The sequence below is a fragment of the Saccostrea echinata genome, unplaced genomic scaffold (assembly GCF_033153115.1).
Source record: "Saccostrea echinata isolate AGI-Se365-2 ecotype Australia unplaced genomic scaffold, CSIRO_AGI_Sech_v1 ptg000001l, whole genome shotgun sequence".
Taxonomy (NCBI): Eukaryota; Metazoa; Mollusca; class Bivalvia; order Ostreida; family Ostreidae; genus Saccostrea; species Saccostrea echinata.
Genome location: NW_026889750.1, coordinates 6,219,621 through 6,243,589, shown reverse-complemented (window position 1 = coordinate 6,243,589; position 23,969 = coordinate 6,219,621). Strand labels below are relative to the sequence as shown.

The 23,969-nt window shown below is 32.6% G+C and overlaps 1 protein-coding gene across 1 annotated transcript in view; it reads left to right on the top strand.

Annotated features, from left to right (window-relative positions):
- Positions 1-8,707: 8,707 nt before the first annotated feature.
- The window catches only part of LOC133184283 (multidrug resistance-associated protein 1-like), a 28,848-nt gene continuing 13,586 nt past the window's right edge, over positions 8,708-23,969 (top strand). The window contains exons 1-13 of the mRNA XM_061319274.1: positions 8,708-8,784; positions 12,636-12,812; positions 13,133-13,258; positions 13,993-14,121; positions 14,692-14,805; positions 15,402-15,463; positions 15,580-15,720; positions 15,931-16,194; positions 19,990-20,182; positions 20,463-20,783; positions 22,761-22,898; positions 23,276-23,507; positions 23,804-23,870. Of these exons, the coding sequence (XP_061175258.1) occupies positions 8,752-8,784; positions 12,636-12,812; positions 13,133-13,258; positions 13,993-14,121; positions 14,692-14,805; positions 15,402-15,463; positions 15,580-15,720; positions 15,931-16,194; positions 19,990-20,182; positions 20,463-20,783; positions 22,761-22,898; positions 23,276-23,507; positions 23,804-23,870 (1,997 nt within the window). The 5' untranslated portion in view covers positions 8,708-8,751. The remainder of the gene's footprint in view (positions 8,785-12,635; positions 12,813-13,132; positions 13,259-13,992; positions 14,122-14,691; positions 14,806-15,401; positions 15,464-15,579; positions 15,721-15,930; positions 16,195-19,989; positions 20,183-20,462; positions 20,784-22,760; positions 22,899-23,275; positions 23,508-23,803; positions 23,871-23,969) is intronic.

The window sequence follows — 23,969 nt, the reverse complement described above, 5'->3', positions numbered from 1 at the left end:
TGACCCCCACGAATTAAAAATATTCCATAGTAAGTTTAAGCATGCTTCATGATCTTGGGTCTAGGACTATTTTGAAATTAAGAGGAGTAAATCAGAGTTAAAATGATTTTGTAGATTACGTGTGATATGGGTTTGACTTACGTACAGTTGAACTGTATATATATTTTTTATTGCCTAAAGTGCCAAAACAACTCTGATAAACATATCCTGACTGGGCCAGTCAGATACAATATATGATTATACATGTAAAGAATACCTTTGCAATGGCATCTTCTATGGCGGCAGTAATGAGTTTGGTGAGCCCTGCACCTGTGATGTATGCAATCTGAGTTTCTGTGACATTCTGTTCGAAATAATGGTCACTTCATCAAAAACAAACATTTATCCTACAGGACGGACCTGCATACGTTTGTAGCTGGATCAATTTTACCAATTGTTCTAGCATCGTCCCCAATTATCTAAGACTTTATGAGATGTCATATATCTGGTAGAATTTTTAGTTAAATTAGAATAATTGATTTGCAAAATTAACACAATTTTACAATGTACGATGCTAAATTGTTTAGCTCAGAAGTTTTTCGTCTGAAATTGTAACAATCAATGCACAAAATTAAACAATTCTGAAATATATTTTTATTTCCCTGATCTTACTGATTTTTGGGACTGTTACCTAGACAACCAGAATCTAAAATGTATATCAGATTTAAGATATTTACATGTATACACTTATTCTTTCAAATGATGTCCTAGGGAGAAGAATTCTTAGTTGTCCTAGCAACCGGTATTTTATTATAACAATTGTTACATAATGATTTTTACATGTATTAAATGGAACCTTTTTTTCATTTTTGAAGAATTTGCTTGCTGTACATAAACACGAAGTACAAGTACAATCCTGTCAATCTTAGATTTTCATTGCTCACGGAAAATTTAAGAAAAGTGTACCTTTCCTATTTTAAATAATCATTATAAAAGTTTGTTTGAAAAAAAAAAAAATCAGAAAAATTATAATATTGAATAAATCTTCAATTTAACAGAGAAGCATCTTGTACCTTATCACCTCAAATAATTTCTACTACCTAACTCTGCATTATTGAAGAACGTTTCTCAGTTTATCAACTCTAAGAGCATAATATTGGTTTTTATCCTAGAGAAGATTACAGGTAAACAAGAGACGTACAAGTAGAAGTTATACCCAGCAGGACCGTTCACAGTAGCTCAGTCGGTAGAGCGCTCGCTCCGTGATCGGGAGGTCGTGAGTTCGAATCTCGGCCGCGACTGACCTAAGTCGATAAAAAATGGGTAGCAACTGTTCCTTCGCCATGCGCTCGGCACTTGAAGTGAAAGTTGCGGGTCCTTCGGATGAGACCTTAAAACTCGAGGTCCTGTGTCACGACAGGCGTTGGCACGATAAAGATCCCTCATTGCTCAATGCCCCTGAGTGCTGAGTAAAGGTCAAAATTTGAAGCCCTTCACCGGTATATGGTGACGTCTCTACATGAGTGAAAAATTCTCGAATGGGACGTAAAACAACATACAATCAATCAATATACCCAGCAGGCACATAATGTTGTTTTAACGTTTAATATTAGTGTTGAAGTTGGGCTTAGACGTTGATAAATCTAGATTCAATATTGATTCAACGTTGAAAATGTAACGTTGGTTCAATATTGAATTCAAATTGAGTTGAATTGTCAACATTGATTCAACGTCAGATCTTCGCCTAGCGGGAATCCTATTTTTCAATGATAAATAATTCGAACTATAATAGTGTCGGACTATAACATTGTCGGACCATAACAGAGTAGCTTGTGGACTCAAAACCGTGGTTTGCGACGATGGTAAGTTTTGAGAATTTTAAAGATTTTATATATTCAACTGTTTTAAGGTTTTAAAAATTATAACTCGATTTGTTATCTATTTTAATTGATCGTGATTATGGATGTTTTCGAATTTCAACTGACGCGAGTTTCTTTAAAGAATCCATGAAGATCACACATTGAAGACTAGTCCATTGCATAGTTGGCTAATTTTTGCAGATATGTATTTATGTAATAATTCATATTTAATACATTTGTCTTTGGATTGATTATTCATACATGTAATTTGGAATAAGCGCAAGATTTTGTTTATTTTAGTGTTCGTCAATTTTCACTGAAAGTTTCATTATACAAATATTTATTACATCAAATCATACATTGCAGGGGTAATCAACTAAAAAGCCGGACCACTCTGTCCACTCAGAAGACCAACATAATCCAGGAGAGAACACTGATTAGGAACCAACACCACCCCAGGAGTCCAACACCACCCACGAAGACCAACACCACTCCCAAGACTCCAACACCAAGACTTACACCAAGATTTATTAAAAATGACACCCCCCCCCCCCGAAAAAAAAAAAAAAAAAAAAAAAAAAAAACGTTGAATTAACTTTTATTCAATGTCTAATCAACATTGATTTTCAACATTGAATCATCGTTAAGATGTCAATGTTGAACCAAATTTTCAAAATCTTACATTAACTAAACGTTGTGTCAACATAATTATATAATCAACGTTGATTCAAATTTTTTTTCAATGCTGTGTATCTGCTGGGTTATAATTGAAGTACATATAATGGCAAAAGATATATATATATTAAAGTTTAAGAAGCAAATTTTCTATAACTGCACTTTGCCTGGAAAACACAATGTTATTTATATTTGTGATGCAATACAGTATTTTATTATTTCCGCCATAACCTACCATCATGATCATCATCCGCCAGGGCAGATATACACAATCCTTCAAAATGAAATAAATGGAATTTAATGGTCTATCTTTATGTAATCGTAATCATGTAAGAACATAGAAATATTTAAACACTGACAAGGCACATGAAAGACACAATTATTTATCAAGTGATACATGAGAAATATAAGAATTATCTCTTAAAGAAAGAAAAACGACTCGGAATGTACTAAATTCATTAAAAAAGGTAATTTTGAAAGAAACTAGTAACTGCTGCTAATGCAAAACTGAACTGAGAAAAACTTCAAAAAATGATTTATGATCAACTATGGAATGCCTGGACTGTCTTATCATAGCAAAATTATATTCATGATGTGCAATTATCACTGTGTGATGTGGGTTTTTTTTTCATTTTACATTTGTCATTATGTGGTGTGCTTTTGTCAGTATGTGATGTGCTTTTGTCATTATGGGATCTGCATTTGTCATCATGGAATGTGGTTTTACACGTAAAGATATTTGCACCATATATAAAGACTTTTGAACACGACGTAATGACTTTTGAAAGTACCTGATCCTATGAAATATGCACATCAACTAATTACAAACACACATCACATAATGACAACTGCACACCACATAATGACTAAATCACATCACATAATGACAAATGCACAATACGTAATGAAAAAAGCACATCACATAATAATAAAAACGCATCACATCATGACAAATGCACACCACATAATGACAAAAGCACATCACAAAATGATAAATGTACATCATAAATTTAAATTTGTCATGATAAGACAGTCCAGACGTTCCATAATCAACGTTTTCATCTTTTCGGTAACAGTTGATAAACAACTTTTTTTTTCATCAAACATGGTTAAAGTGCTGTCCAATTGTGATGAAACTTCAAATAAACACTTTTGGATTAAGATAACGTCAAAATTGTTAATTAATTAAGAAATTCAGAATTACCTACAAAGGGGATTAAAAGTAAGACAAGATTTCCCATTCCGTCCTACTTGTAATGATAAACAAACGAATACAATAGGACATAAAATGAGGTTCAACAGTTCAACATGGGACTGCTAGTTGAAATGACACGAGGAAAAAATTACATAATATGGAAAAATTCTTCTATCACTGTTCTTTCCGGTCAGGGATATGTCTTTTTGTTTTGTACATTGTAGAATACGGCTTGCAATCTTATCTCTTCTAATAGGTGTTATTAAATTTCTAGGATTTTTTTTTTCGGGAGTGGGGTGGGGGTTCCATTCCACTAAAAAAAAGTTAATCTCTGAATTTTATTCTTTTGTTCAGATGTTTTACTTTTTATGCAGAAGCTTTAAGAAAAAAACGTAATCAACTTGTCTAAATCCCCCAAAAAACTCTCCTTTTTTCGGGGGGGAGGGGGGTCCGCTTTCCTTCATATGTATTAACATTAATGATTCGACTCTCGTTCCCATTTTACCAGGGGGTCTATGTTTTCTGTGAGGTCATAAGAACATCTTTTCCTTACAGCTTTACCATACAAATTTGAAAAGTCTTAAAATCCCTGGAGGAGGACCTGACTCCCCGCTAGATCCGCGCATGTTTTAAAGAAAAGAAAGGTCCTATAGTATCAATGTTGCAGGTCAGTTAGAAATAAAATTAGTAACATATAACTATTCATGGCAATCAAAGAGGCATTCTCTGTATCTTTGTAATGAATTAAACTTTTATACAGGAGCTATTGCACGCATATTCTCAGAATTTCTCCAAACTCTCTATGATAAAAGTCTTTGATACCGTTAAGTCAAATCAGGGGAAATTGTTGCTGTGTCATATGGCTACTATTGCAACATGCCTTTAAGTTTGAAATATGGCGTTTTTAACACACTTAGAGGCATATGGTTAATGTTTGCAGCAATGCAAAAAAGTGACAATGACTGTTTCTAAAAATTAAAGGCCTGATGTTTTAAATGCATGATAAACATATTTTGGAAATCAACTTTTACATACGTTACCATGAAAACAAAGTATTTCAAGTAAATAATTAAAATAATAAATTTTATAAAGTTATGAATTCAAAAATAAAAGTAATTATAGCCTGAAATGCAACCAAATAATAAAGATGTAACATGTTCCAAGGAAGAAATATGATATTACTTGATTTTAATTCAGCAAAGGGATTTCAAATTTATGTTTTAATCTTATCCTATTTCTTTAAAGATACATTTTTATGTAAGTGGTGAAAAAAAGGCAATGGCGCACGTGTCGTCCAAATTTCCACATCTCAAAACATTCCAATGAATAATGAAGATAACTAATGGTAACAAAGGTCAAAAATTCATTGGAACAATACAAATTGGAAGCAGAGCAAACACGGACCTCTAAAACATCAGGGGTGGGATCAGGTAGCATGGAGGATCCCCTGTCCCCTGTTTACGCCCGCCTTGTCATGATCGGGCAAACAGAATTCAGGTGAAAATAATGGCCTGATAATTTGTATGAAAAACATATGTCAACAATTGACTGAACGATAGACTGTATTTGCTTACAATGTCATTGTATCGAGCATAGAATTTGATAAACGTTGACTTAAAACGAGACTGTTGATATCATTGTGTTTTCAACTTATTTGTCAATAGCTTGCCTCCCTTTAGAAAGTGTACACATGCAGAGCATACTTATTAAATTTTATCAGTATGTGACATCAACTTTACTTTTATCAGATTAGTACAATTCAAGGTGTATCAAATAATAAGTTTCTTGATTAAAAGTTAAATAATTATTAAAGCAGCTAAAATTATAACTATAAACTATTGGTACGTTGTTTCAATTGTTACACTACAAAGTGGCAATTAATCCAAATTTTTCTTATGGTCCCTATGCTACAAAGGTCATAATTCTGTATATTGCCATTATTGAATTTTTTTTAAAGTGTCGGTGGGGGACAAGTAGCCCCTATGTCTACACCTATAATCTACATGTACAGTAGAGTACAGTACTGTGTACTAGTAACTGCTGATGTCTCTCTATCCTTCTTCTTCAAAACATTTCTGAATCTCATAAATAATATATGCAACACACTATAATCGTATACGATAGCAAACACATGATACTGGTGCTGTCTACGAATTCCGAGTGACGTTTAATAAGAATTCCCGCTCGCGCAAAGTTAATTCTGATAATATTTTCTCACTTTTTTCAGGAAATATTAATATATTTATACCGATATTGCTCTATATTTATTATTACATATCGACTTTATTATATAGATTTAATATAATCTCTTGCTTTGATAGATATTTTCAAATCAATATCATTTTAAGTCGATTTAACTTACAGCAATAAAATAATCAAGTAAAGGAAGGTGCCTTAAATTATATTCAAACAACTTAATACAATCCATAATTTGTGTTTAAATAAGGAGTTTAAACACTTCATATGTTGATATGACCATAACAAATAGGACCATATACAAGAAATAACACAAGTGTAGAGACCTTTGCGCTTCCGTACGACCAGGAACTTGGTATCTTAATTGTTATTACAGCATGTTAACGCCACTATAAACTGACATCTACATCTGACAAGTCGACATGATTTTCCGACAAGTAAATACATGTATATTTTCTGACAAGTCGATATCATTAATAATCTAAAAAGTCGACGTAATTTTCTGATAAGTCGGCTTGCCAGAAGTTATTGTAAACTTGTCAGAAAATGATGTTGAATTATAGAATGTTATGTCGACTTGTCAGAAAATTACGTTGCCTTATCAGATAATATATCTTTATGTTGACTTGACAGATCTTTATATTGACTTGTCAGATACTTATGTCGACTTGTCAGAAAAATATACTGTCCATTGATGGCCTAAAATGGGCATGGGCGCATTTGATGTTGAATTTTTAAACGTGAATAAGTGAAAAGTTAACAAAAACATCTGACAAGTCGACATAATTATCGGACAAGTGGAAGAGGGGGGCTGGAAATATGCCATCATACGTATGATAACAGGTATATTTGTGTAATTATGAATAAACGGTGTTGTTTTAGGCGTTTACCTTAATAATTCTATGAGACTCTCAAAGAAAATCACAATTGAACTGATTTTCAAAACAAGCACGTAATACGTGGTTTTTGAAGAAGAAAAAAAGATTGGGGGAGGGGAGGGGGGCACTTCACAACTTTCCAGAAACAAATTGGCAAGAAAAATATATCATCCATCCATTATCCGAAGTAGAAATACCTATTTCGTGGAGGGGGTGGGGATAGGTTCCAACTTTTTCTCACTAATATATTTTATTAATACGCTATCAAGGAATGATCTGACTACATGTGTGTTTTAACCAAAAGGGGCACATGCCTTTTAATGAACATTTTCAATGTTTGGAAAAAGTGTGAAAATTGTTCCCCCAGTTATTTAATACTACATTGTAGTTGTAGTCACAGTAGTCTACATTGACCGCCGTTTTAGTTTTTCTGGGGAATATATTTAATAGAGTATATCAGAAATCCACGTGTACCTATAATGCTTCCCCTTTAATGCATTATTTTAATAATGAAGCCCGTACGTGTTATGCAATCCAATTCCCATAGAAAGGAAAAGTACGTATTCAGTAGATTTCTGTAGACATGTGCACTGTGGGAATAAATTTCGCACTTTGAAATTTTTTTTCAAAGTGCGTTAAAATTAGAATTGTAATTCCAGATTTAATCTTGGCTTTTCCAACTTTAAAGTTGGCAATTCCAAGTTTCCAACTTCGAAGTTGGTAATTCCAACTTTAATCTTCGCTTTTCCAACTTTAAAATTGGTAATTCCAACATTAATTTTGGCGTTTTTTCCCATCTTTAAAGTTGGCTTTTCCAACTTTATCTTGACTTTCCCATCTTTGTACGGCTCTATGTGATATATTTAGATACTTTCTACATGTATGCTTTTTACATGTAATTACAATGGAAAGAAACGATTTAATTATAAAATTATGATTATAGAGGGAATTATTTCATAGTGTTTTCATATACAAAATTGATATATTTAGTTCAGTTGTATTTGCAGCATGTACATGTTACATAGTGTTGATTCATCCTATATATCAAATACCTAATAATGATCTCATTTGTTTAATAAGCTTATTCTCTCAAACAAAACAAAATATGTCTCATCTCTTATTAACAGGTTTGGTTGAAATCCTGTCATGTACGGAGTTGTACACTATATGAAGTTCTTCTCAATATAATTATATAAGATGGACCAAAAGAAATACAAGGGTTTTTAATTAAAAGTTGGAAGTTATATGTAAGGTCATAGGGAAGGTCAAGGTAAAAAAAACAATCGACGCAGATTAATTGCTCACGAATCTATTTGAGTGTATTTTACATTAATAAAGTTGGTAATAATTTTTATTCAAAATAAAGAAATAAGCTAAGGAAAAGGGCTAGAAAGCTCAAATTAAAGTTGGAAAAGCTAAGATTAAAGTTGGAATTACAGACGTTAAAGTTCGAAAAGCCAAGATTAAAGTTGGAATTACCAACTGTTAGAAAAACGAATTTTAAAGTCGGAATTACCAAATTTGAAATAAATATTACGTGGCAGCAATACGCTTCCGTAAATTTAGGACAAAATCAATTAACGCACGTTGAAATCTATTTTCAAAGTGCGTTAAGAGTGTACATCAACACTTTTCACCATGAAGACACTTAAAATATGCATAAAACAAAAATCCTTTACTTAGATGTCAGTGATAGACAGCATTATTTCGTTGTGTTTCTTTCGAAAAACTGATGAGTGCGCGTTCGAACACATTTACTAAGGGCAGGTAACTCTAGCATCGTATTGTAAAGGATGCTGTCTTCCAGAGTACACGGGAATCACTCGTCTTCTTAGCGATGAGAGAGTAATACTGAAAAACTGTAGCGGAACGGATACACGTTTTGCTGTGTCTGTATGGTGCAATATGTAGTACTGGGTTTCATCTGCATACCAAGTGCTTTCTTATGTACACATGAAAAAGTGCTGGGATGGAGGATTTCTGCAATGGATCAGTTTTATGGGTAAGTGGGGTGGATCAAACACCATAAACTGCAGACCTGTATACATGATTACATAGTATAGGGAGCAGACGGTATTTTTAAACTTTCACATGTGGCTTACTTAATTGACATTAGACAAAATCGATATTGGAATATTTAGTTCATGTAAAATGCATGTTCTAAATACTAAGTAACCTAATAGTGATTAAATTTTCATGTTTTGCAAGGAACAAGAAAATCTACGGGGTTTTTTTTATTCATTCTTTGATGTAAATCTTGTACAGTACAGTGTATGCTTTTCAATTGTTCTGCAATGGAATGGTCATATCACTCAGATGTTATTTTAAAGTAGAAAAAAACTTCCTTGATAATATGTAGGCCTCATGTACATTATAATTTTGTGGTTAATTTGACACATAAGGATTTGATACTTTGTAAATGATGTACATGTACTGCACATAACATTAAAGCCAACATGGTGTTTCCTAGAAATGATAAAATTGGTATCACATTTCTATAAAAAAAAATCTAGTATATTGGAACATGTATTGAAAATTTTGGACATGTTGGCTCAAATTTATTTTCCACCAGACTGAGTATGTACAATATTTCCTAGTGTTTACAATACATGGTATAAGGTCATAATTAGAGGAAATGAAGGCCAATATTTTATTTGAACGAGTTCTTCCAGAATATCAAAGTTATTAAGTGATATAATTGAATTCCACACATTATTTAAAAATTTAAATAAATTTATAAATTTTGATAATGTTCAATTAAAGAAAAACATAACCAATTGCGCCCCGTTATTAGCAGAACTTTTTTTTTGTATTCATATGAAGCAGAATTTGTCCAAAATCTTATACGTGAAAAGAAGAAAACACTTGCTGTGGCCTTTAACTCGTCATTTAGATATATCGACGACGTATTGTCAATCAACAATGGCTATTTCCATTCTTATGTCGATACGATATATCCTGATGAGCTTGAGATAAAAGATACCACAGAGTCTGACACATCTGTTTCATATTTGGATATTTTACTTGAAAAAGACGTTAATGGTAATCTAACAACCAAGCTTTATGATAAACGTGATGACTTTTAATTAACTTTTCAATCGTCAACTTCCCTTACTTATGCAGCAATATACTTTCATCACCTACATACGGGGTTTATATCTCTCAGTTGATTCGATACTCAAGAGCATGCTCTACGTACATACAATTTCTAAAACGACGTAAATTATTGACAAACAAGTTGATGAAACAAGAATATCAGCAGTCTCGTTTCAAGTCATCATTGCGTAAGTTCTATGGTCGATACAATGCCTTGTCAGCAAATACATACAATTTATCATTGAGTCAAATACTGACTGACGTTTTTCATACTAATTGTTAGACTATTATTTACACACGGAATTGTCAACGGAATTGTCGACGGATTTTCCCGATCATGACAAGGAGCACTCGGCGGGTGTGACCGGTCGGCAGGGGATGCTCACTCTTCCATGGCACCTGATCCCAATTCTGATGTTTTGGAGGTCCGTGTTTGCTCTGCTCCTATTTTATATTGCTTAATGGACTTTCGAGCTTGAATACTGTTCGTTATCTCCATATCTTTCATTCTGTATATCTGTAGTATCGTATTTTATTATACTTTCATGTTAAATACTGAAATCTGATTGGTTTAACCTCAATTAACAATTCGTATTGTTAAACCTTTAAAAATTGTTTCCTATATAATTCTATACTCAAAAAAAAGTCTAACATTTCCAATGTTTTACTGAGTGGTCATAAAAAAATCAATGTTTGACCGCAGAGCGAGATAATGGACCTGTCGATAAGATGTTGGACCGCTTTTTCACAGTATGGGCGGGGTCAGCTGTATCTCATTTGCATTCATTGGAGTTCGACAGAACTTTACGGAATCGACCAAGTTGAAACCGCAGTGCGGGTAAACAAAATTTACATCATGTTATGTCAAAATAAAAAGTAAAAGGTATAACAAAACATTTATTGACTGTGTTCTCGGGCAAAATGCGTTTTGTCGACCCCTCGAACCAAACTGTTTGCCTTCGGCCTAACGGCCTCAGGCAAACAGTTTGGTTCTTGGGTCCGGCAAAACGCATGTTGCCCTCGAACGCAGTCAATAAATGTATATGTTACCCTAAGCCTTAGCAACACACTTGACATCGATGAACACGACGATAATGTCACATGCGTGTAAATTATGCGCGTACGGTTCGCCGTAGAATTCCAAAAACGTCAGTTGTGCGTTTGAAAGAAGCCAAATAAACTTGACGTCAATCTAAGCTCGCCTCCAATGTACCTTGATTGAAAACGACAGACGAAAAATGCTTGCAAGTGCAAAAATATAGAAACTTTCGATGATAAAGGAGTCCCTGAGTATCAAACACAAAAAAAAATTAAATAGGTCGTTAAATCCTTTTCGAAGAATATAATAGAAGCGGGGAGTTCGAAAGTTTTTCTAAACGATTTCCGAATTTGTTTGCTTACGTCCTAAATCATATGACATTCAGTATAATCAAATAAATAGTGTCTGTTTTAGAGAGTAGCAGTTGAAATTGACACTCTTCAGAAAACTACTGTCAACCTCCGCTACGGGGTTTCAATTTCAACTGTTGCGCAGTCCAAAACAGGCACCATTTGTATAGGCCCTAAGTATAATTATTTAGAGAACTAATAATTTTTTACTTGTGCAATGATAATTTAATACATTGAATACTGCAAAAACTACAAATCCAAGATATGCTTAGATTATAATGTCAAAATACTACATGGTTCAGTGAATTCAGCGAATGTATTCCGAGTTCAGATAACAATTGGTAACAATTAAACCATTTTTCAAAAATGGATGCTGATCCTCTAAGTATTAGAATAATTCTATAATTGGGCAATATTTTAAAAATATCTGGTCATGGTATGCAGGTGATACAGGATCCCCTTCTTGTTTTAATTTAAGATTGTAAAATTTACACCGTAAAAAATTCTGTTAATACTTGGGTCTGTGTACGTATACTCCCCCCCCCCCTCCCAACGCACACTTTATTGGCATCTTAACTTTGAAACATGCTTAATAGGCCAGAGGAATGAAAATATAGATATTTTGCTTGAAGTTTTCAGTAAAGACAGCCATGAGTCAATAAATATATAAATCTTAAATATGAAAGCCCTAACACCAACCATTGAAAAGTTATGGCCAAGGTTGAAGTCTGATAAAATTTAGCAAAAGTGGGTCAAACTCCAAGGACAAAAGGTCAGATTTGAATGTACACAAAGAAAGGTCTTGTCACAAGGAATACACACATAAAATATGAAAGCCATAGCCCCAACCAATAAAAAGTGATGGGCAAGGTTGAAGTTTTTGCGGACAAACAGACAGACAGGGCAAAAACTTTATGCCCCCCAATCTTTGATTACATATGTACAGGGGCATAAAAAGTAGCCCAGGGCAAATGGAATTAAAAAAACCTGCAGGGATCTTGAAAAAGGTTTGACTTGCAAGAAATTCTTAGCCCAATTTTCTTGTATATAGACAACTCCAGTACATTGCAAGGTATAGGGTTAAATACGCTTATCAGTAGAATCTTCCTGTCACTTGCTTCTCTCCACTGCAACCCTGTCAATTAATGGTTATATTTTTTTTCTGTGAACTACCAGCTCACTCTTTCTTCTATCAACATCAAGCTGTGCCAATATATTTAATTTATTTGTAGAAATGTTTCTCGCTCAATCTTTTAAATAATGATAAACTTAATAAGTTGGGCATATTATTATTTAGCTAGATCTTGATTTCATTGGATCCATTATAAAGCATGCTGAATTATTATTTAATTTTCTTGTATTTTTCAGAATACCACCCTAACATGGAGGAACAGCTGGCCAGAATTCACAGACTGCTTTCAGTTTACTGTGTTGATCTGGGTGGCCAGTGGATGGCTGTGGATTACCTCCCCTTTTTATATCTATTACTTGACAATACAAAAAGACTGTCCCAACCCCATAACTCTCAAGTTTGTCGCAAAAGCAGTGAGTTAGATTTTTTTAATTTGATTTAATTCGATTTTAAAATTAAGTACATTTTAAGCAAATAAGATGTTATAAAGCAGTCAAGCAGCACATTTTGTCTTGATAAATTGATACTAAAATCATCAATTGAAAGTATAATTATTATTGTGTCATGTGAGTAAAAGAAAAACAAAGTAGAAATTTTAAATTCTAATAAATATTTGAGAAAAAAAGATTAGAGTGCCCACAAATAAGAAACACTGTATTTCTGTTTGAAACATACTAATTAACTGTCTTGTTTGACTTTATGAATAATTACTATGAATATTTTTGGTTTTCAGGTTTTAACTCTATGTTCCCTTACCCCTGTAATTATAGAAATAGTATCAACGACTCATGATTGGTCAGCATCAAACTCTTTTTTGAAAGCCTGGTTGATTGGGCCATGTATAGAAGCAATTACGCTGGTAAGTCTTTGCATTGCTCTAAGCTTGTAGATGTCCCAGTAATTTGTGGCAATTTTACAGTGAAAGAACGTATTAGGTTTTCAAAGCTGTATTAATCAAAGTAAGTAAAAACGCTGAAAAAAAAATTTGAAACACCTGGAAAACATAACGTTGTCATGGGAAAATTGCTTCCTCAAAATCTTGTCATTAAAATTATCGCATAAATTTATGGAAAAAGATATTCTTCTTGTGACCTTTGGACTGATTTTTTGACTGATTGTATTATGCCTTGTTTACTTTTCCTATATACTGTATGTGTACATAAATTGACGGATTCAAAATTTAACATAATCAGTGGATATGAGTGGTTGGCGTAATCATGAATTAGCGCTACATACGTCCGTGCCGTATACTGTAAACCAACTTTTATTCGCGTGCGAGAAATATTCTTGAGTTTCGCAACCTATTTTAACTCGCGAATATTAATCGCCGCGAACCATTTATTTTGCTTAGCATTTGTATAGAATAATTCCTCAGTCGCGAAAATTAATCGTCGCAGATTGATGTCAAACTAAAGAATCGCGAATAAAAGTTCGACGCGAATAAAAGTTGGTTTACAGTATTGTATTTATAAATGATTTATTAACGGTATTCATGAATTAGCGCATTGCTCTCCCCGCCAAAGCCGCTAAAATTTGAAGCCCGCTTTTTAAAGTTCATATATAGTAGGTTTTTTTTAATTTTTGATGTTTTAGCTTTTAGTTTTGCTGTACATATTCCTAGAGAGACAGAAAGGATTTGTGACTTCAGGGGTGCTGTTCATGTATTGGACCATTAATATTATTACATGTATTATTCCATTCTACCATATGATCAACACAAAGGTAACAAAATATACATATAATAGCAAACGCATTGTAAATACTCTCTGTATTGAATATGTATCATGTCTTATGTATATTTTAGCAGATTTTATAATTTAGTGCCTTTATTGCTTTATTGTTAGATTGCATGGACATTTCTGAAGTATATGATTTAATTTAAATATACATGTAATACGTACAATATTATACATAGAAATTATACATTCATGTTTGCACCAAATGCTCTGTGAACCACTTGTGCAGTAAATCTTTTATATATGCTATGAATATAAACATATAATTAACACTTTCATTTGCGAGACATTTCCGAGCAAGTTTCACAATCTATAGCTTGTGAATATTTGTGGCTGCAAATGATTCATTTAAGTGTATTTCTTCTCTACATCAATTAGTACTAGAGTGAACCATTTTCAAACTGATAAATCACAAATTAAAGTTGTTGCAAATAATTCACAGTACTTGCTCCTTAACAATCAATTTCTACAAACTTTAGAGTCATATACATGTACATGTATGTTAGAAATACTCACTGTATTTGACTTGTAACACTGTCTTTCTACCTTATTACAGGAATACAAGGATAAGCCTTTGAGTTTTAGTGTCTTTAATGTTTATTTTGGTCTGGCCATTCTTCAGGGGATCCTTTACTGCACAGCAGACAAATCCAGCAAACCTCAAACAGAGGTACGTGTATTGTAAGCGGAGTGTACACTTTTACCTACGATAATAATATAAGGCATTTGCAGTGAATTATATAGAAATGCTGTTTTATTTCATAAAACTATGATAATGTGAAGATGTATTAAATTAAATTATATAATTATAAATGAATTATAATGTATATAGAATGAACTCGTACAATTCATCATAGCTTTGTTTTAAAAAAAAATTGATTTCTTTGTCAAAATTATTTGAGACCCATATATAAACATACATGTACATGTTATTTCATGTCAAGGAATTTTATAATTATGAATGAGTAATAATGAAATGAAAAAGCAACATTTAAATGCAGATTACTAACTTTACATACTGAAAACATACTTTTTTTTCCATGGGGTCACCAGCAATTTCTTTTCAATCCATGAGTAGAAAATTAACATGGATTTCTAGGACGGTCATGATCACCATTAATGTTACATGTATTTTTTAAAGTACACTGTGACAATTTCTATGAAAAATCTGTGACATACTGCATACATCAGGTACATGGCAAAAACAATCCCACGTGGAAAAAAAATAAGTCTACCAGACTCACTTATTTTACTTCTATTTTACAGAAAGAATGTCCAGAGCTACGAGCGTCATTTCTATCTCGAATAACATTTTGGTGGATAAACAGGTCACAGTAAAATGAAAGAAAATTCAGTAATTTCAGATTCACCTAAGATATTAGAAATAATTTCAAATTCATCTTTTTAAATTTTTTTAGTTTCACATTCTTTTTTGTGTTAACAGTTTGATGATTTCTGGCTACAAAACATCGGTGACAGAGGATATCTTTTTATTAAATCCAAGAGAACAGTCCAAAACTGTCATACCGAGATTTGAGGCTAAATGGGAGAGAGAAAAGGACAAATTTCACGAACAAAAAAATAAGTAAGAGCAAATCTGTTATAAAATGAGGTCATAGATTTTATTTCAGAAATGTACGCAAGACACGTAATAGGATTTAATCTCTTCTATACTCAAATGAAGCATAGAAAAAAAATATCAAAAAAGGAAATGAGTCGTACATGAAGAACAGCCAATTTAAAATTTACATACAGTTTGGATTTAACATTTAATAAGAATTATCTCCCTTTCCAGAAAATCCCTGACAGTTTCTGTTGTGTCAGGCCCCACCACTGTGACTCAGCATTCAAGTCACTATACCAGCATACAGGAGGAAACGTCAGAGAAATCACCACTTCTGCCTAAAAGTGAAGCAGAAAAATCAAAGAAAGAAACCAATGTTCCAGGCCCCTCTCTGTTAAAAGTGCTCTTTAAAACGTTTGGATGGGAACTGCTTCATGCACAGATTTTCAAGCTCTTTTATGATATTCTTGTTTTTGTTCTTCCTCAACTTTTGAAGTAAGTAATCAGTCACGTAAAACCTACTTGGTATACAAAATATCTATTATTGAGTGATGATTATGGACCTAAATATGACATTTATGATTATATGTATAATCCAAACAAGGTTTGAAAATATCCTCATTTAGCATTAATTCAATTTTGACAGAATTATTGCCTTTTACACAAATTAGACCCCATAGGGCTCTGAAATTTTACAACATGGCGTAAATAAGGAGAAAAAAGACCCACATAAGGGTAATTTAAAAAAAATGACCAAACACATATTTTTTTTGACCTGCACTAAAAGTACAGGCAATGAGAATAAATTTCTTTGTCAAAGAATATGTCTTTAGAGAGTGTCTAAATACCTGCCAAATATCTCAGTGATATCTCAATTCGCAAAAAACAGATATGCCCAAAAATTATGCTAAAAATGTCAAAAGTGCAACACCTTTTTGTGACATTTTGATAATTCAGTATTATTTAAAGATCTGTGAAATAAATGCTAATGGTTTATGTTGGAAATATTGAGCTTTAAATGTAGACTGTAGCAACTTTTGTTTGATCAAGTTGTGGTCATGACTGATGTTGAAAAAAAATGTTATACCATGTCAGGAGTGCAACAGAAAAAATGTAGTGTTATCAAAAAAAACATCCATTTTTAAAATCTGAAAGACAATTAAGTCAAAAAAAGAATTTTCAAAGTGTAAAACAATAACTGATATACAATTTTTAAAAAACTTAAAAATGTTATAAAAATCACAAGCAGCATTAATGAGAGTCAAGTATCTGTGCATACTCAATAATGTCAGGAGTGCAACATTTGATGTTTTGTTCCCAAGCATGAAAAAACTTTTATCAGTATATGATTCTCTGATTTTATTTTGGCAAATAAAGATGCAGAGAACATTTTTACCATATAGATTTATCAATTACAGGGTATACCTGTGTTTCAGATCTATAATTCTATGGTCGGAGTGCAACACACTTTTTTAAAGATTCAAGTTATATGATGAGAAGACTTCTACTCATGCTAAGAAATATTCTTTAATTAATAATGATCTATTTGAATAATTTAGTACTAAATTATTGACAGTTTTATGATGAAAATCCTTCTCTTTCAATTTTATCAATTCAGATGTCTTTTATCTTTTCTTTGATTTTTTCTAAGAATGTGAAAAATAAACACACTGAAAAATTGTTATAAAGTTCAAGTAATTCCACCTCAACGTCACTGAAACAACAGAACAATTTCTAATATAATTTTCATTTCACAATTCTACTTTAAAGACTCCCATGCTCTTGGTAAGGAGTGCAACAAATATGATAGAATTATTGCTGATCAAATGTAAATAAATATAAAGAAAAAATTGATGTGTAGAATGTTTCTGGTTGCTTACAGTGTTTGTCCTGGGAAGGAAAATATACTATAACATATATTTTATCTTCTGAATATATATTTTAGCTAGTTTTTTTTTTTACATAAATAGAGAATAATTCAAGATATAAAGTCAAGTTTAAATAATTTTCATGTATTTTAATTATGAATTATTGGACTGTAAATAATGCACAATTTCCTTACCACTAGATATTCCCAACACTTTGTGAATTTTTGTGTTACGTGGTTTTAATTTTTAATTTTACTGCAGTCAGGAGTGTAACAAAACTTTTTTATAATTATCAATGATCTTCATCTATCTTTATTAAAAAGAAATCGAAAAAAATGTTTGATACAATTTGATGTTCAAAACATTATGTCTATCAACTAATTACAGACATTTTACAGTTAATTCAGAGAATAGTTTTCATCACTTAACGTATATTTTTAAATATATTGTATATATATTACACATTCCAAAAAAACATGTTCTGAAGTCTTGAAAATATGAAAAACTTGCCGTAAATGATAAAAAATATCAAAACAACGAACTGATTTACAAACTAAGAATGGGTTATTGTGTGTTATAATTTTTTTTAAACAATGTTAAATAAAATCGGATATCAGATGTCAGGAGTGCAACACAATAATGTAACAAAGGGTCACTTCAAAATCTAGTATTTTTTGTAAGAAAACTTGCATGTCAAAATTGTCTTTTGGCTTTAATTTAAAGAACTGACTTAAATGGACAAAAATGATTTGGGAGGAATTTTATTGTTTCATGAAATATATGGAGATAACGAACAGTATTCAAGCTCAAAAGTCCATTAATCAATACAAAATAGGAGCAGAGCAAACACGGACCTCCAAACATCAGAGGTGGGATCAGGTGCCATGGAGGAGTGAGCATCCCCTGCCGACCGGTCACACCCGCCGTGTGCTCCTTGTCATTGTCGGGAAATAACGGAAAAATCCGTCGACAATTCAGTGTGTAAATAATGGCCTAACAATTATAAGTGTGAAAAACGTCAGTCAGCATTTGACTCAATGATAAATTGTATTTGCTGACAAGGTCATTGTATCGACCATAGAACTTACGAAATGATGACTTTAAACGAGACAGCTGATATTCTTGTTTCATCAACTCATTTGTCAATAATTTACCTCGTTTTAGAAAATGTACATACGTAGAGCATGCTCTTGCGTATCGAATCAACTGAGAGATATCATGTTTCTTTCATATTAAAACCTTTTAAACCAGAATTGAAAAAGATAATGTAAAATAACAATCAAAGAGCTAACTTTTTTCCACATATATAAGAAAAGAAACTTAATCAAGGTTTAGATCTAATCATTTATATCCCTGATACCATTTGGAAGCATAAAACACTATAATTTCTTTTGTATTTTAGAGAGCCTTTTAGGATATAGTGATTTATTACATTTTCAACAGTGAAATACTGTAAATTATTTATTGAATAAAAGTGATATTCTTACAAAGTGTAAAAGGATATCAAAAATGGTATTCTCACAGTGTAAGAATGTCAGAAGTGCGCCAAAAGTTACGATTTTCTTTCCCTTCACAAAGAGTGTTTTTAAAAAATCCTTGGTCTTTTATAAGATAGAGTTAATGAGCCATCCCAACAGAGACTAATAGTTAAACTGCCAAAGTTTTTCCAAATATATCGTTAAAAATTCATGTTTACAATGTTTTTCAATCTCGCAATCTCTTGGCTATGACGTTTCAACCGCTCAACTATGACGTCACAGCCTATGGCACACAGAGGCAAAGGGAAAATCTAAGAAAATGTAATAAACAGAAAATTCAATGTTTTGTAGATGAATATAGAATTTATTTCACGAGTGGGACAGGATGTTTTGATATTTTCGCGAGTGCGAAGCACGAGTGAAAATATCAAAACATCCTGTCCAACTCGTGAAATAAATTCCATATTCATCTACAAAACATTGAATATCCTCTATATTTTCTTTTTTCAAATAAAGTTTTATTAATAAAAATTCTGAAACTTTTTTATCCAATTGTCTATTCTATTGCAACTTCGGGAGTTTTAACTAGAATGCATTTACAATATGATGATATAAGTGAAAAATATGTTATGGGTAGTTGAATTTTTTTTTTAAATTTCAATTTGGTGGTAATTTTTTTTTAAATTCACCCATAACAGTAATACTGAGGTGTACTTATTTTCTTGTGGGGATAGTTTACACTGTGTACACAGTCACAATTTTTCTGTGGAAATTTATCATCATATGAAAAATTCATTTAGGACACTTGAAGCCAATCCAAAAATTCTTTGTGATTTTCTCTTTGTAGATTGAACAGTAATCAGAATTTATATGACTCAATGAAAAAAGAGAGTTTTCAGTGTTAAAAAATGGATTCATTGTCAAATTGTAGTCTATTGTTTCAGGTACCTAATCCAGTTTTCTGAGAATGACCCCACTGACACCACATGGAGGGAAGATTGGAAAGGCTATGTGTTGGCGGCCGGCTTTTTCCTGACCGTGCTTCTGCAGTCTGTTTTCTTCCATCAGCTATTCTACTGGAGTGTGGCATTAGGACTCAGAATCAGGGCTTGTTTAGTGTCAGCTGTGCATAAAAAGGTCAAAGGAGCTCTTTTTGTTGCATGTTTTACAAGATGGCAGATTTCTTTAAACGCTGTTTTAAACTTTAAAGTATGTCCTTTCTGTGGTTCCCGAAGCTTGGGTACGGGGTGGGGTGGGGTGAGAGGAAGTTGTACTTTTAAAGTTTTACTATGCCAAGGCAGTTCAAATAAGAAGGAAGTGGATCTAGCTTTATTTTTTCCTTATACAAGCAGTGAGTTTAAAAGAATCAAGAAAATTTTTTAATGGGGTACTAATTTCCGATTTCTTCAATATTTAGGCTTTAACAATGAACAACGAAGCAAAGAAAGGTTCAACTGTGGGTGAAATTGTTAACTTGATGTCAGTGGACACAGAGAATATTCAACATTTGATCCCTTATCTGTGGTTAGTCTGGTCATCTTTGCTTCAGACAGGTGTCGCCCTCTACTTCCTGTATGACACTTTTAAATATGCCATGTTTGCTGGTCTAGGATTCATTATTCTTTTGTTTCCTTTCAATGGATTCATCATGAGTAAAATGCAGACATTGCAGAAATCCAAGATGAAAGAAAAAGACAATCGAATAAAACTCCTGACAGAAGTTCTGAATGGTATCAAGGTATTATTATTATAACCCCACCCTGAAGGAGAGGGAAGTATACTGTTTAACCCTTGTGTGTGTGTCTGTCAGTTAAATTTTTGTCGCATTTTTGATTTGCAACTACTCTTTTTTGTTAGCACACTCTTTGTTTTGGAATGCCATATAATAGGATTCATTTTTTTAAGAATCGATATCAACTTTCTGTTTATCCATGCATCTATCTGTTCCAAATTCACGTGAGAGCAGGGGTAATACTAGTGAGACTTGACTTTGTGTTTCATTTCAAACCCAACACAAAGTTGTTAAGGGTGTACAAGAATCACCATATCTGCATGTCTGTCTGAACATTTTAAGCTCACATGAGACATAATCACATTTTGTCTGGCATCCGTCTGTCCGCCTGTCTGTCCGTCTGTAAAATTTTTGACATTTTCAACTATTTCTCAAGAATCACTGGACCAAATTCAACAAAACTTGCCACAAAGCATCCTTGGGTGAAGGATATTCAAGTTTGTTCAAAAGAAGGGCCACATCCTCTTCTAAGAGAGATAATTAAGAATTGGTGAAAATCTGGTGTTATTTTTCAAAAATCTTCTTCTTAAGAACCATTAGGCCAGAAAAGTTGAAACTTGTGTGAAATCTTCGTTGTATAGTGTAGATTCAAGTTTATTCAAATCATGATCCCTGGGGTAGGGTGGGGCTGTAATTGGGGATCAAAGTTTTACATAGGAATATATCGGAAAAAATTCTTTGAAAATCTTCTCAAAAACAGCAAGGTCATGACTAGTCACATTGATATGGAAGCATCCTCAGGTAATGTAAGATTCAATTTTGCTCAAATCATGACCCCCAGGTCAAGGTGGCACATGTCTTTAAAATTCTGTTCTCAAGAACAACAAATTCATGAATATGGAAGGATCCCCAGATAATTTAGATTCATTTTTGTTCAAAACATGACACCTGAGAGCGATCAAAGTTTAACTTATGAATATATAGAAGAAGAAATCTGCTGATGAAGACCGACAGGGCCATATTGACCAAGGTGAGCATTGTGGCCCATGAGCCTCTTGTTATATACTCCCCCACCCCCACCCCACCCCAATCCGCTCTTGAAAAGCAGGAGGTACATCAGGATGGGGGTGTCTATACGTCCATAACATTAGGAGTACCATTTTCTTATCCACAGATCCTCCTATACCAATGAATGAAATTTAATTAGACTTTCACAGAACCTTTATTGCATAGTGCCATTGTTCATCTCTTATTTTATATTTTGATTGGCCAGAATTTTGGGTTTTCCATAGCAAAACATAAACACGGCAACTCTTTGTCTAATATTGGGGCTACCCATCTCTTATCCGCAACTCTTCCTATACCACTAAATGACATTTACTGAGACATTCAAAGAATCTTTTTTTTACATAGTGCCATTGTGCACCACTCATTTTACATTTTGATCAGACAATTATTTGGGATTAATTACGTAGTATTAAAATTTATATACATGCAAGTGATTTAAAACTAAACTGGCACATATGGATGTTTGCATGTAATCTACATCTTGTGCTTTCATTGTCTCTTTTATTTACTGGTAGGGAAGTTTCATCTGACTAAATATTTTGTGCACCACAGGATTTTAAATGATGTATACGTCGTGTACTTGTTCTGTCTATTACCAGCATCAGTATTGGTCCTGTAAGGACATGTTAGTCATTTAATCAATGACTTATTTCGTATTGACAGAATATACATCATTTACATGTAATATCAATACAGAAACAACCTGTCAACCTTTTTTTTAATTCTTTATTTGAATTTTAATATTCATTATAAACACTGTACACTGTACGTAATATTTAGTCATTCCTAATTAAGATAGCACTGATGCATGTGTCATATTCTTTTTTTTTTTTTTTGGTAGGATTGGTTTACATTATGTAGAACATGTACTGTTATTATATATATAATTAAACCTAACCCTTTTTCTTTATATAGATTCTGAAATTATATGCCTGGGAAATGTCCTTCAAAGACAAGATAGAGGCAATTCGTAATGTGGAGTTAAGTATCTTAAAAAAGGAGAGCATGATTGGTCTCTTCTTCAGTTTGTCATGGATATTGGCTCCATATATGGTAAACACGACATCCTTCAATAATATATTATCGTACCTGTAAATTGCAATATTTACATTCATGTACCTAAATCAATGATTTAAGTAACACACATTAAAATCTGAATTACTTTTTATTTGCAAGAACTTTATCTTCCTTCAATTATGTGAGATCACCTGCTCACAAATATTTAATTCTTGTGTTTTTGTATATGTAAAGATTATAAAGAACAAAAATCAAATTTTTGAAAATCATACCTTGCATATAAATACCAAATGACAATCTCACTAAAATAATTTGTAGCAAATATTAAGTAAGTTGAAGTTATGATAAAATTAATGTGTTCAAATTTCATCTATTTTTCTAGCTATCTTTCATGGTAATGACTTTTTTGCCAGGTTTCAATGCTAACATTCGGTGTTTATGTTTATACCATTGACACACATTTCTTGTCTCCGGAAGTGGCCTTTGTTGGAATTACCTTGCTTAATATTCTACGTTTTGCTGTGAATATGGCACCATACATAATGACAGAGGTGGTGAAAGCTGTTGTCTCACTCAATAGGCTGAACAATTTCCTGAACAATCCAGATCTGGACCCTGAGTGTGTAACACACAGTCGTATTGGAGGTACGTATCCTTTTTTATCATAATACATGTATTGTTAAGAGTACCATTGAAGCAAACACAAATATATCATGTAACTAGACAAGCTTGTTGCAAAGCAAAAAAATAAGTCATCCATCTAATTTTCAAGGAGAGTAGATCGAGAGACATCTATGGTCATAATTATGTGCAAAAATGAGCCATTAAAGTGAAAAAGAAACCTAGCTTAGAATAACAAGGTCTTACACTGAAGACGGAAGACTTTAATTATTTGAATGTGTGTCTTACATGAAATGTATATGGTTAGGGTTTTGTTTCAGATGATGCAATAGTCATAAATCAAGGCAGCTTTATGTGGGATCCTGAAGTTGGTGAATGCTTGAAAAAGTAAGATTAAAAATGCTGTCACTTTATATATGTACATGTAATAGGTACAAATACTGCTATCAAAGTTCTTATTTTTTTTAATATGCAGCATATTATTTT